Source organism: Heptranchias perlo, chromosome 13, assembly GCF_035084215.1.
Source record: "Heptranchias perlo isolate sHepPer1 chromosome 13, sHepPer1.hap1, whole genome shotgun sequence".
In the NCBI taxonomy this organism is placed as follows: domain Eukaryota; kingdom Metazoa; phylum Chordata; class Chondrichthyes; order Hexanchiformes; family Hexanchidae; genus Heptranchias; species Heptranchias perlo.
In genome coordinates, this window is record NC_090337.1 from 42511707 (window position 1) to 42524750 (window position 13044).

Below are 13044 nucleotides of genomic sequence, written 5' to 3' on the forward strand. Positions count from 1 at the left end.
TTTTGGGTTCCCTTTTATGTTAACCACTAATCTATTCTCTCATTCCCTCATTGCCCCTTATTTCGTTTCAGTTCTCCTCTGTACTTTCTGTATTCAGCTTGGTTCTCTACTGTATTATGAACCGGACATATGTCTCAAGCCTCCTTTTTCGGTTTCATTCTAATCTCTATATCTTTAGTCATCCAGGGAGTTCTAGCTTTGGATGCCCTTCCTTTCCCCCTCGTGGGAATGTGTCTAGTCTGTACCCGAAATATCTCCTCTTTGAAGGTCTCCCATTGCTCAATTATTGTTTTGCCTGCCAATCTTTGATTCCAATCCAGTGAAATTAGCTCTCCTCCTGTTAAGTATTTGCACGCTGGAATGTTTTGTCCTTTTCCATAACTACTCTAAACCAATGTAAACAATTTTACAACACCAAGTTATAGTCCAGCAATTTTATTTTAAATTCACAAGCTTTCGGAGGCTTCCCCCTTCGTCAGGTGAACGATGTGAAATGAAATCCTCAAAATGAAATCATTTCATTTCGAGGATTTCATTTCACATCGTTCACCTGACGAAGGGGGAAGCCTCCGAAAGCTTGTGAATTTAAAATAAAATTGCTGGACTATAACTTGGTGTTGTAAAATTGTTTACAATTGTCAACCCCAGTCATTCACCAGCATACTCTAAACCAGATATGATCACTGTTCCCCAAATGCTCCCCCACTGAAACATGCTCCACTTCATTCCCCCAGAACTAGATCCAGCTTGGATTTATTATGTAAATAATTCATAGTTTAATTTATAATGAATTGTTTAATTTATTATATAAATAATTCAAGTGATTATTTTAAAACGAATTGTTTAATTTATTATAAAAATAATGCAAAGTTTAATTTATTTTATAAATAATTCAATAGTCCAGCTTGCTTCCTTCCTTCTTGGGCTGGAAACATACTAATCAAAAAAGTTCTCTTGCACACATTTCAGGAATTCCTCCTCCTTTCTGCCCTTTACACTGTTGCTGTCCCAGTCCATGTGAGGATAACTGAAGTCTCCCAATATCACTACGCTACATTTCTTGCAATTCTGCAATTTGCTCCTCTACCTCCCTCCCACTATTTGGTGGCCAATAGTATACACCCAGTAGCGTAATAGCTCCTCTATTGTTCTTTAATTCTAACCAAATAAATTCTGTCTTGGACCTCTTAGCTACATCATCCTTTTCCAGTGCTGTAATAGTCTCTGATCAATACTGCCATTCCCCTTCCTTTTCTTTTCTTTCCTTCCTTCCCTATCTTTCCTGAATATCTTGTAGCCACAAATATTAAGTGTGACGAATATTGAGTTCCCAAGCCTCCCCTCCTTTGAGCCAGGTCTCTGTTATTACCTCTATGTCATAGTCCCATGTGGTCACTTGTACCTGCAGCTCACCAACCTTATTTACCAAGCTCGGTACATTTACGCACATGCACTCCAAACCCATCTTAAAACTGCCCTGCATTTACCCCATGTCCGATCTTCCCTATTCTTGAACTATTTTTTTACTCTAATGCAGCTTGTCTCTCCCAGTCATTCATGCACCTTGTTTCTCCTCTCTAATGCTTCATCCTGGTGCCCTTCCCTCTGCCAAATTAGTTTAAACTCTCCCCCTCAGCATCAGTTAACCTCCCCGAGAGGACATTGGTCCCAGCCCAGTTGAGGTGCAACCCATCTAACTTGTACAGCTTCCCTCGGTCCCAGAACTGGTCCCAATGCCCCAGGAATCTGAAGCCCTTCCTCCTGCAACATCTCTCCAGCCAGTTGACCTGTCTTATCTTACTGTTCCTATAACTCACAAGCACGTGGCATTGGGAATAATGCAGATTACCACCTTTGAGGTCCTGCTTTTTAAACTTCCTCCCTAGCTCATGAAACTGACTGCAGGACCTCAACCCTTTTCCTTCCTACGTTGTTGGTTCCCACATGGACCACGACTTCTGGCTGTTCCCCTTCCTCCCTCAAAATGTTCGGCAGAAAAAAATGTTCACTTTTTAGAAGCAAGATGGTTAACAAAAATATTTGTATTCCTATTATAATTACAAGGATATTTCTTACCACATCAGGAACACGTTGGGGGTTCATTTTGTTCACATATTCATCATTAAGGTTTGAATTAACCAGATCAAACCTAAAATTAAAAACAATCATTTTCTTTATTTATATATATGTTTTGTGTATACATGCACATACAACTGAATCAAGTCACTTCATTCAGCAAACATATTATTCTTACAATGGTTTTAGTGCAACTAAAAGAATTATTTTAAATACTAGCAGAGCTGCCATGGCATTGCTCAGTGTGTTGGGGGATATGCTAACTTGCCACCCCCATGTTCATATAAATATAGTTCCCCGTGGCAGATTTATTGCAGCAGCTGCACCAATGTGAAAGATAGGCTTAAAAAAAAAATCAAAGCTTTAAGATTACTTAAATAAAGAGATTCTTAATTTGTTAAAGCATTTGAAGTATTAATACGACATATCTGTGTAGTATAAACAAGTGTTTAAAAAAAGCAGAGTTTGGTACTGATTTAGTCAGCATGAAAATCAGACACTTGGTGAACAGATCTGAAGAGGAAGAAAGTGAGGGAGGGTCAAGGGGATAGAGATAGTAACATGCAGGGGGGAGGGAGGTTGGGGAGGGCACAACACCCAACCACTATGAATGAGGATTTGAAAGCAGGTCCCAAGGTGGCCAGAAACAGGTTGGGTAGATCAGTCTGGGCACTAGGCTTAAGGCCAGCTTAACAGTACTGTGGAAAGGCAAGAGGGCAGATGGGATGTGGGTAGGTTGCCGCCCAAGGCCCAAAATTAGAATCAGACAGCCGCAATCTGGTTAGGTGACTTAGGGATGTGCCAAAAATCAGGTGAAAAAACAAATTTTGAAGTATCTGAAAACAAGCAAGGAAATACCCAAAAATTGGATGAAAACAAAATAGCGGGCAGATTTGGGTGACTCGCACAAGAGCACCACTTAGTGGCAGATGGACGGCAACTACAGTGCAACGGCCAACTATTGACATAAGCTTTTCATATTATAAAATGTTGATATACGGTTTTATGAAAAATTGATATGATTGAAAAATCATGACATGAAGGAAGATTAGTGTGGATAGGAAGAGTGTGACATATGCAAAATTTTCAATACATTAGATACATCAATATTTGAGATTACAGAATCTCACTCTTGAGTAAAGTACACAAGTACAATACACAGATTTAGGGTAATGACTGTCAAATGAGTAGCTTATGAAAGACCATAAGAGATAGGAGCAGGATTAGGCCATTAGGTCCCTAGCACCTGCTCCGCCATTCAATGAGATCACGGCTGATCTGATTTTTACCTCAACTCCACTTTCCCGCCTTTTCCCCATATCCTTTGACTCCCTTGCTGATCAAAAATTTGTCTAACTCAGCCTTGAATGTATTCAATGACTCAGACCCCACAGCTTTTTGGGGTATAGAATTCCAAAGATTCACGACCCTCTGGGAGAAGAAATTCCTTCTCATTTCCATCTTAAACGGGCGACCCCTTATTCTGAGACTATGCCCCCTAGTTTTAGATTCCCCCATGAGGGGTAACATCCTCAGCATCTACCTTATCAAGTCCCCTCAGAATCTTGTATGTTTCAATAAGATCTCCTCTCATTCTTCTAAACGCCAATGAGTATAGACCCAACCTGTTCAATCTTTCCTCATAAGACAACCCTTCCATACCCGGAATCAACCCAGTGAACCTTTTCTGAACTGCCTCCAATGCAAGTATGTCCTTCCTTAAATAAGGGCACCAGAACTGTACGCAGTACTCCAGGTGTGGTCTCACCAGCACCCTGTACAGTTGTAGTATGACTTCCCTGCTTTTATACCCCATCTCCCTAGAAATAAAGGCCAATATTCAGTTTGCCTTCCAGATTACCTGCTGTACCTGTATGTTGACTTTTTGTGCATCATGTACGAGGACACCCAGATCCCTCTGTACCACAGCATTTTGTAGTATTTCTCCATTCAAATAATATTTTGCTTTTTTATTTTTCCTCCCAAAGTGGATGACTTCACATTTTCCCACATTATATTCCATCTGCCAAATTTTTGCCCATTCGCTTAACCTGTCAATATCCCTTTGCAGACACTCTGCGTCCTCCTCGCAAGTTGCTTTTCCACACCTATCTTTGTATCAGCAGCAAATTTGGCCACAATACACTCTGTTCCTTCATCCAAGTCATTGACATATATTGTAAATAGTTGAGGCCCCAGTACTAATCCCTGCGACACCCCACTAGTTACAGATGGCCATTTCGAAAATGACCCTTTTATCCCGATTCTTTGTTTTCTGTTAGTTAGCCAATCCTCTATCCATGCCAGTATATTACCCCCTCCACCATGAGCTCTTATCTTGTGCAGTAATCTTTTATGTGGCACCTTATCGAATGCCTTTTGGAAATCCAAATATACTGCATCCATTGGTTCCCCTTTATCCATCCTGCCCGTTACTTCCTCAAAGAACTCTAATAAATTTGTCAGACACGATTTCCCCTTCATAAAACCATGTTAACTCTCCTTGGTTGTATTATGAATCTCCAAATGTCCTGCTACTACTTCCTTAATAATGGATTCTAGCATTTTCCCAGTGACAGATGTTAGGCTAACTGGTCTATATTTACCTGCTTTCTATCTCACTCCCTTCTTGAATAGGGGTGTTACGTATGCAGTTTTCCAATCCGCTGGGACCTTTCCAGAATCTAGTGAATTCTGGAAGATTACAACCAATGCATCCACTATCTCTGTGGCCACTTCCTTTAAGATCGTCGGATGCAAGCCATCAGGTCCAGGGGACTTGTCAGCCTTTAGACCCATTAATTTACCTAGTACTTTTTCTCTAGTGATAGTTTTTAGTTCCTCCTTCCCCTTTGCCCCTTGATTATCTACTATTATTGGTATGTTATTAGTGTCTCCTACTGTGAAGACAGATACAAAATATCTGGACAATTCCTCTGCCATTTCCTTGTTTTTCATTATTATTTCCCCAGTCTCATCCTCTAAGGGACCAATCCCTTAGCTACCCTCTTCCTTTTTATAGACTTGTAGAAGCTTTTACTGTCAGTTCTTATATTTCTTGCGAGTTTACTCTCAATTTATTTTCTCCCTCTTTATTATTCTTTTAGTCATCCTTTGCTGGTTTTTAAGTTTTCCCAATCTTCGGGCTTACTAGTAATCTTTGCCACGTTGTATGCTTTTTCTTTTAACCGGATACCATCCTTGACTTCCTTAGTTAGTCATGGTTGGTTCACCCTTTTTGTGGTGTCTTTCCGCCTCACCGGGATATATTTTTGTTGCGAGTCATAAAATATCTCTTTAAATGTTTGCCATTGCTTATCCACCATCATACCATCTAATCTGTTTACCCAGTCCACTTTAGCCAATTCTGCCCTCATTCCTTTATAATTGCCCTCATGCAAGTTTAAAACAGTAGTTTCAGACCCAAGATACTCGCTCTCAAACTGGATGTGAATTCTATCATGTTATGATCACTGCTTCCCAACGGATCCTTTACTTTGAAATTAATTAATCCTGTTCCGTTACCCATTACCAGATCCAAAATGGCCTGTTCCCTGGTTGGTTCCCCGAAGTATTGGTCTAAGAAACAGTCCCGAATACACTCTATGAACTCCTCTTCAGGGCTATTTTTGCCAATTTGATTTGTCCAATCTATGTGAAAGTTAAAATCGCCCATGATTATTGCATTACCTTTTTTACAAGCCCCCCTTATTTCCTGATTAATATTTTGCCCTACAGCGTAGCTACTGTTAGGGGGCCTATATACTACTCCCACCAGTGATTTCTTTCCCTTGCTATTTCTTACCTCCACCCAAAAAAGAAAATAAAGCAGTCACAAATTTTAGTATATGCACTTAAAATGTGCTTCCAAGTGTACTGTGCTGAAGGCAAATCACATCTTAGGTCATACTGCTTTACAATTGTTAAGTTAACTGTCTTTGTATAGGAAATTACTGACCCTAACACCAGGTCCCCGTGATTAAGCAGATGACCCAAATGAGTACGGCAATAATACTGCTGGTTAGTGTTCATCTCCGATGCTTTCTGTACCCAGACCTCAGCCAATGTATGCTAGAATATGATGAGAAAAAAAGTTAGTACATAGTTCAAACAAATAAAATCACAACTTAGCAGTCTCAAAAAAAGTTCACATTTTGATTTTGGATCTTTTCTTTAAGTGAACATACAATAACCTGAAAAACAGCTCCAATACATTTACTAAAAAGCTTTCATAACAATTATGATATTTTTCAATGCTATTTAACAAATGGTAAATCTGGGGTTTTGACTAATTTTTGGTCAAGGGTTCTTGGGAACTGTAACACATCGTGAGTTGGAGAAACTGAAGAGATGTTGACAGCCCAAGTATCAATTTTCAATCACAAGTCAGCCACGTAACCAAGGCCTTGCCTCACATCAACAATGACAGTTAAAACCAGCAAGCTATATCAATCAAGTCAGTGATAGCCTGTCTGTTTTCTAATCCCAGTTTGCTGTCCTATTACAGTTGATGTGGCTCCTCCGAGTTACTGACTGTTGGAGCAACTGAGTTAAGTCGCCAGTTAACTGCAAGAAATGTTTTCAGCCATCGTGTATCAGAAATCACCTGGAAGAGGTAGTCTCACACCATGAAAGATGGGACTCAGTTGTAATAATGAAAGCAACTAGTGCAAAGCCAGACTAAAAACAGTTACGCTTTTAAAAAGTTAAAACAAATTCTGGTAGCCTACCAAGTCACCATTCACATTTTAATGATTGAAAAAAAATCTCAACTATTTTCAACCATTAAAAAAAATCTGAGGTCATGGGAAGATGATCAATGTCCCTTGCATGCATTTTAGGTGCAAAGTCCTGCATTCCCCACCTTCAGACAGTTCTGAGCAGGCAATGAATATGTGGCTCCTACTTACATTATTGTGAAACCTTCAGTGCAGTATAAATGTGTTTGTCATTAATATATTTGACTCACCATTTCTCTATTGCTCTCTTTTTTCAAAAAATGGCCATTTTACTTTTTCTCTCACTATCTGAAAGGTCTATAGGTTTAATAGGCGGACATTAATAAACATTTCTATACTATAACACATTTTTTCTGTACTGCATGATTACTTAACTTCTAGAACATCAAGTACTTAACTGAAATGCCCAATACAAAAGCAGCATTGCAGCCCAGTCAGCCATTGCCATACAAGAGGCAGTTTCTTTAAATCTACACATTCAATACAGAAAACATTAAATTCCAGATCCCATGGCATTTATGACGTTAAACAGATACACACATGCATATGATGCACTGAATTTAAGGTAGACTCGTTTTAACTCTGCAACAAAGGTTTGTTTGGTTACTGTGAAGCTGGCTGCCCCAAAATACTAAACAATGTGTTACAGAAACCTGCACATTTTTAATTCGACTCCATTAAGAGTGGTAAAATCTCTGAATAATTGAATTTACAGTTGTTTACACAAGTTTTTAATATCATCCCAAGACCAGCCGTGTGAGAAAAAGTATCTAATATATGTAAACATGGTAGAGCACTAATGAATGCCTAAATATGAAAGAATGCCTGCTAAATTGGATGATGGAAGGAGGTAGCCTCCGAAAGCTTGTGAATTTAAAATAAAATTGCTGGACTATAACTTGGTGTTGTAAAATTGTTTACAATTGCTAAATTGGAAGAACCTGAACGCTTTTATTTATTTTTTCAATAATTCTGACATTAATATGGAAAACTCCATTTTTGCAAAAATTGCTTTCTACAAAAGCACTTTGTTTCCTTAGACTCCAAGCAGAACATTTTACTCCTCTTCAAATATTGTTTACTTACTCTGGTGGATTTTGTGCCTGTACCAGGAACACGCTTGCATTCACCAACTATGTCAATATCCATTACAATAAATTCCTCCAGCTGCCCAGGTTGATACAGGCTGTAAAAGGGGTACCGCCAATAAGTAGAGCCATCAATTTCAGCAACTACAAGTAATTTTAAAAAAGGTAAATTAGGACACTTCTTGGATACTGTAGTCCTACCTATTGTGCCACTCACTTTCTTACTGTAACATTGAAAGAATACCGCTACTGTAATTACAAAATTAGCTTTAAAAACTTATAACCAGCACAGTTGATTTGGAGTAGAGGATGTTAACACAACCAAGGGATTCAGATGCCAAACTGGGAGAGAATGCTGCTCAGGCAACACGCTATCTTGGCCAGCTAATGTTTTCAATATCTACAGCCATGTTGCTCAGTTTCTTTTACTACTGCCCACAGTGGACTGTTCAGATTCACCTAGAGTAGCCTGCGTCATGCAACAGAAGAAAAGGTGTCATTACTTGCTGTAGCAGGTTACACAGTAGATTATCTTGCATTAAAAAATGGTTTAATTGGGGTGGAGGGAGAGTTAATCTACAAGAAAAACAAACATTCATTCTCACTTCATTGTTCTATACAAAAATTTAAATCACAATGAACATCTCTTAATACTCTACATCACCATATCCCAGATAGATTTTTCTAAGCCTAGTAGAAGAAGTGAGGAAAAATTGCACAGCAATGTCCGTAGTAGACATAAGCACCTTCTATTGCAGCAACTGAAGTCTACAGTATGCAAGTGTGCATTCATTTAATTACAAGCCTTGCATTCATTAACAGTTAGACCCAAAAATAGATCATCTTAAATAAATTTAACATCCAGTAAAAATCCACTTTAGATCAAATTCAATGCATCATGTGCATATATAAATGTAATCATGCATCATTACCATAGCAATACAGGCATTATGCAATGGACAAACAAAATTCAGGATATACCCACAAATATAAGGAAGTAAATCAGATAAACACACAATTGCTCAATGACTAGGAAAACACATTTTCTAATTCTAGTCTGCATTAACAAAAATGTCAGAAAATGCTGAAAGCACTCAGCAGATCAGGCAGCATCTGTCAAGACAGGATGGTAGAGTTAACATTTCAGATCGCTGACCTGGTTCTGATGAGATCATCGACCTGAAACGTTAACCCTACTTGTCTCTCCCCACAGATGCTGCCTGACCTATTGAGTGTTTCCAGCATTTTCTGTTTTTATTTCAGATTTCCAGCAACTGCAGTATTTCACTTTATGTCTCATTACTTATCAGCATTTTGTCCTGTTTTCTCCTGAAGCAGTGATGCATGCTAGAATACAGTTCCATGGGCACGGATACTCCTACAATAATTCACCCGCGAATATCCATGTTTCTGCCTGTTATAAAACCACAGTAGTGGCATCAGAGCCAACCTTGGTCCTGTTTTCATGAACGTCTACACACACTTTCCAGCAAGTGCTACTGAAAGAGGTTGGGAATTAAAGCTGTTTTTAAACTATCCTAGACCAGAGACATCAGGGGTAACTGCAATGTTCACACTGCTGCCCTGGATGAGATCACAAATCATTGGGTAAATGCACTAAGTCATACCAGGACAATCCCAGAGCCATCTCATTATGTACTAACTGCATAATCACTCAGTAGTCCACATAATATATCAGTCACTATTCCGCATCTTAAATGTCATAATCAGCTCTAAATTGTATCTCTTTGTGGGCGTTGTTTTCAATTATTAACAGTTTTTCAACACTCTGTCTTCTCTGCAATGCAACTGTGATATTATGCATCACTAGTCTGAATTATGCACTGCAAAATTTCAGTTTTTACAGGGAATTAAAAGTGGACTTACATAATGTATTCAAGTCGCGCTCTCGGTTTGTGATAGTCAGAATCCCTCCGTTAGATTACAACCTTGAAACTGCCTCCACAGAATTCTTTATAGGATGATGGGCACTATCAATGAATTGTTGGTGCTACATCCTGGTTCAACTCTATAAAGTACCGTAATCATTGCAATTTTAGACTAAGCACCTTGGTCTTGGTGCATATAAAAATCGCTATTGCATATTAAAATTGGTAAGTGGGGCACACCATTCCACTTCAAAATGCCTGGAAAATTCCTGTCAGGTTCTGTTTATAGGGGGAAAAAGTCATCCAACATCAGCACCTATCTGTAATTCCACTATGTATGTAGGTGAAGCTGATTTCCACTTTAAACCTGTCATTTTGATGTTAGGTGAAAATGCTTTGGCATTGTTGACCAGGTAGCAGGCACTGGTGGCTCTACAACATTTGATTATTTTCAGCAGCTTATGTCAGACAGGGCCAAATAACAGGCAACCTTCCCATCATGATGTCAAGAAGCCTAGCATACTATTTTTACCAAGACAAAGGAGCACCCACGACCCACACACCACCCCTTCAAAAGGCACCCACTCCCCAAAGCATCAGGTGGAAAGCATAATTTCAGCTTCAGGTATGTAACACCTTAAAATTTCTGTTTTCTTAAAGGGACCGTTTTATTCAACCATTCTCTCAAAGCCTCCATTGCGGCAATGGCACAAGGGAGCATTGCAGATGCTTAGAACCATAATTTGCCAATTCTGCTGGAGTGTACACGTTGACTTGAGTAAAAGAAACCTGCTTCTCAATATTGACCTTTAAATTCTAACTGAAATTCCATATGCAGCCACTGCGTGCCCTCTAATGAGAAACAATGTTCCCTGTAGATATGAAAGTATGCAGCATCTCTTCAGTTATAAGAAATACCTATAATGTCTTCTGTGAAAAAGTTAAAATCCACAGACTAGCTTAATTTTTAAGTGGCCCCCTACCTCTATTGAGCATTTAAATTGCAGCCGCCAACCCTCTATCAAGGTGGATTGCCAGTGAAAGATCTTTCCTCCCATCAACAGCTTAGCCTCAATGAATTCAAAGATGGGTTAGTGAAGTTTAAGTTCATTGTTGTGATCAATGAATGCCCAAAAGAACATAGGGTTACTGAACGTACCACTAAGTTTCCAAATACATCATATTTCTCCTGACTGCAACAATCTCCTTTCCAACATTAAAAAATGCCAGGCCAGGCCGTAGGAATTTTGCTCCCCCACCCCCACTGATAAACTTCAGAGCCTAGGGGAGGGGAGGCTACTTTACCATAACGCCATTCCCCACCAAGAAGAAAAAAAATTATGCCTGGGGGAGAGAAGACTACCTCACCACAGCCCATCCCACCTGCTGAGCAAGTTTTCTGGCGCTCCCTGCCTTCTCTTTCCCCTTTTAAACCGCTCTCTCCCCTCCTTCGCCATGCGTCCCCACCCCTCCCTGTCCACCTTCCCCTATTCTCCTCCTCTTCCCCCACCCTTCCTCCCTTGCCAGAGTCCAATTATCCTCCTCTGATCTATAAACTGAATTTAGTCTTTATTCCCCATGTGCAATGTAATAGGAGATCAACTAGTGATTATTAAAATTTTCACTTGGACTTAAAATGCTTTTATTGAACAAAACCAAACAACACATTTAAAGCAGTCAGTTTTGAATTCTCTTCCTCCCTTTTATTGCTTTCACTCTTCCTAATTTCTAGGTTACACGTTCCCATCCATGAGGACAGGCCAGTCTACAAAACCACTCCTCCATGTCTGCAGTCAATTCAATTATGACCAACCACCGATTAATAGCAAACTGAGTCGAGTGGGCCACCGGACCACCCAAAGGGTATTCCTACTGAATATTTTACTGCAGTGTTAAAATGTGGAAACAAATACCATCAAAAAACCCTCCAACTTAGTCCTTGTAGACAGCATATTAATGAAAACATAATTATTTGCCAATAATACAGTACAAATATGAAGCAAAAGTGCTGTAGAAACTTACTCTGCAAGCTGTTGGGATCAATGAGGTGTATAGTACTGGTCACACGAACACAGACACAGATCTGACTCATGTTTCCAAGGCTCTGTGCTAGTCGTGGTGGCAAGCATACTAAATTGTCCTGTAAAAGAGAGAAATAAAGATTTAAAAAGTATAGTCTTTGTAATGTCTTTGCTGTGAAATGTTTGGTGGATCATTTCTTCATTATTGTTCATGTTCAAAACTGAGCCATTAGATGTTCTGCTACTTTATGACCACTAATGAATCCATTTTTTTTAACGTACACTATTATGTTCATGTGAGCTCAGTCTTATTTACCTTCCCTTTCAAAATTCTGCTTTAAGTCTTTATGCTGGCATCAATGATCAGTGCACTCGTGAAATGTCCATACTGAATGATTACTGCTATAGAATCAATTCATGTTTAGAATTAACAAGTGGCTAGAAACCAATACAGTAACTATGGAAATTTATTCCCCACGCTGCTGACAGTCCTGGAAAGTCTCAGACTTGGACGAGGCAACCCATATACTCTGATGCTGAAATATTATAGTAATAAAGAATCAAATATCAGGAACAGCATTATTAGAGTGATATCATATAGAACTAATACAGTTAAAACATAACTATGGGATTGCCTGTGATGTTTAGAGATACAAAGACCCAATCCAACAAAATTCAAGGGTTTTTTTTGTAATACAAAAAATGTTCAAGCCTAAGGGCAGTATGGCAGGCACACAAGTGTGTTCATCGCTCTTTCGCTGACTTATTTCCATCCCAAAACCACATTTTTAAGAGCGTAGCATGAAGAGTTCAATTTTATTGGTGAGGGGACGTTACACGAATTGGAAGTCCTACTCTACATGAGCTGTTTTGTTTGGGAGTCACCTCAAATGAAGCGTCCACACACTGGAATAGGAAAGATTAAACAAAACCATGAAGTGCCTTAAACATAACATTTTCATAGCAGCGACACTTAAACATTGTTTTTAAGCAAAAAATAATTCTCACCTTACAGACAGGAACAATTTCCACAGAGAATGTACTTTTGTAATTGTAATTGTTACTGTGTACATCATGGGAGATTAGACGCTGAGATGCCTTGTACCTTCAAAAACATAATACCTATTACAAGTGTTTGTTTTTGGATACAGAAAAAAAGTCAAATGTACTTTGCAGAAAATGAATTCACCTTATGCATTGTACTAATATCTTCTTGAGACAGGCTAGAGCA

General features: G+C 39.1%; 1 protein-coding gene across 1 annotated transcript in view; it reads right to left on the minus strand.

Moving 5' to 3' along the window:
* nmd3 (NMD3 ribosome export adaptor) overlaps positions 1 to 13044 on the minus strand; it is a 50115-nt gene that overhangs the window by 11823 nt on the left and 25248 nt on the right. Inside the window, exons 9-13 of the mRNA XM_067995370.1 lie at positions 12822 to 12918; positions 11815 to 11932; positions 7902 to 8047; positions 6035 to 6147; positions 2077 to 2149 (exon numbers count right to left, since the gene is read on the minus strand). Coding sequence (XP_067851471.1) covers positions 2077 to 2149; positions 6035 to 6147; positions 7902 to 8047; positions 11815 to 11932; positions 12822 to 12918 — 547 coding nt within the window. The remainder of the gene's footprint in view (positions 1 to 2076; positions 2150 to 6034; positions 6148 to 7901; positions 8048 to 11814; positions 11933 to 12821; positions 12919 to 13044) is intronic.